Source organism: Protobothrops mucrosquamatus, unplaced genomic scaffold (assembly GCF_001527695.2).
Source record: "Protobothrops mucrosquamatus isolate PMUCROS unplaced genomic scaffold, P.Mucros_1.0 scaffold10292, whole genome shotgun sequence".
Taxonomy (NCBI): domain Eukaryota; kingdom Metazoa; phylum Chordata; class Lepidosauria; order Squamata; family Viperidae; genus Protobothrops; species Protobothrops mucrosquamatus.
This window is the reverse complement of record NW_015396079.1, coordinates 1-1,123: the sequence shown is the minus strand read 5'-3', so window position 1 is coordinate 1,123 and position 1,123 is coordinate 1. Positions and strand designations below refer to the sequence as shown.

Below are 1,123 nucleotides of genomic sequence, written 5' to 3'. Positions count from 1 at the left end.
TCTGTCTAAGCGCAGGACGCCGCAGCCAGAAGGGAAACCATCGGGCCTCGCTCCACTCCGCTCCGTCTGTCCCAAGTCCCAAGCAGGCTATACAGAGGGCGGAAGTTTTCAGAAGACGGCCCTCCCCGCCACGTAGGTGTACGAAACACGTCGGAATCCATATCAACCGCTCAAGTCAACAAGCACAAGTCCCGGATGGCTTGAAGGAGGCGGTGCAGAAGGGGGAAGATTCCGCAGGATAGGCAAGGCGCTCCCTCCTTCCTTCCTCGTTCGGGGAGGGCTGCAGGGCTGCAAAGCTTAAGACTCGTCGGGCTTGTCGGCGGGCGGCCCGCAGGGTTGCAGCATCTTCTCCATGAGGTTGAAGCGGACGCGGGCCTTGCTTTCGTTCTCGGCGACGGCGAAGTAGTTGAGCAGGTCGAAATGGCCCATGTAGGAGCAATAGGAGTCCCGGTGCTGGTTCACCAGCCACTCCCACTTGGTGGTGTCGGCATGGCCGGTCCCGATGTATTTGGACTGCAGGTGCTCCAACTGGCTGTGAATCGTGTAACGGTCCGTCATGATGCGCGAGAGGTTAGGACGCCAGCCCGAAACAGGCAGCCGCGCGCCAACGCTCTTTGGGAAATGGAACCCGGAGGAAAAGGCCGCCCAGCGTCACTTCCGCTTCCGGCTTTACGACCGGCATGCCGCCTGGCGCCAATGTTTCCTCTCTAGCCGTCTTTCGATTGCTATGGATCATAATTTTCGTGAGGTGGGAAGGGGCGGGCTTTAGATTCTACGAAGCCAGTAAGGGTTGTTCCCGCCTTCTGTTTAAACGAATGGAAGGGCCGGTTTCCCTTTTAATTTGAAAACGTCAATACAAAAGAAAGACTCGAAGTGCATCTTGGGGGTTGGAGTCTTTGAAGAGGAATTCTCATGTGACATTTGTATCTCCTGTAGTAGTTTTCTCGGCAGCCCAACAGAGTGCTTTGCTCTGCCACCTTCTGGGATTTTTAAAATGATTTTCTAGCTCATGGGACAGGAATTTCGGGATAGTCTCTTAGGCAGAAGCTAACCAGGCAGAATTTTGCTTACTGTCTCAGATAACTTCCCTTGTGGGAGATTAAAAATTCTTTGTATTATCTCT

At 54.2% G+C, this 1,123-nt stretch overlaps 1 protein-coding gene across 1 annotated transcript; it reads right to left on the bottom strand.

Annotated features, from left to right (window-relative positions):
- Positions 1-255: 255 nt before the first annotated feature.
- LOC107301155 (splicing factor 3B subunit 5) lies at positions 256-651 on the bottom strand. The gene has a single exon (XM_015830417.1). The coding sequence runs from the start codon at positions 556-558 to the stop codon at positions 298-300; it is 261 nt and encodes an 86-aa protein (XP_015685903.1). The 5' UTR covers positions 559-651; the 3' UTR covers positions 256-297.
- Positions 652-1,123: the final 472 nt, after the last annotated feature.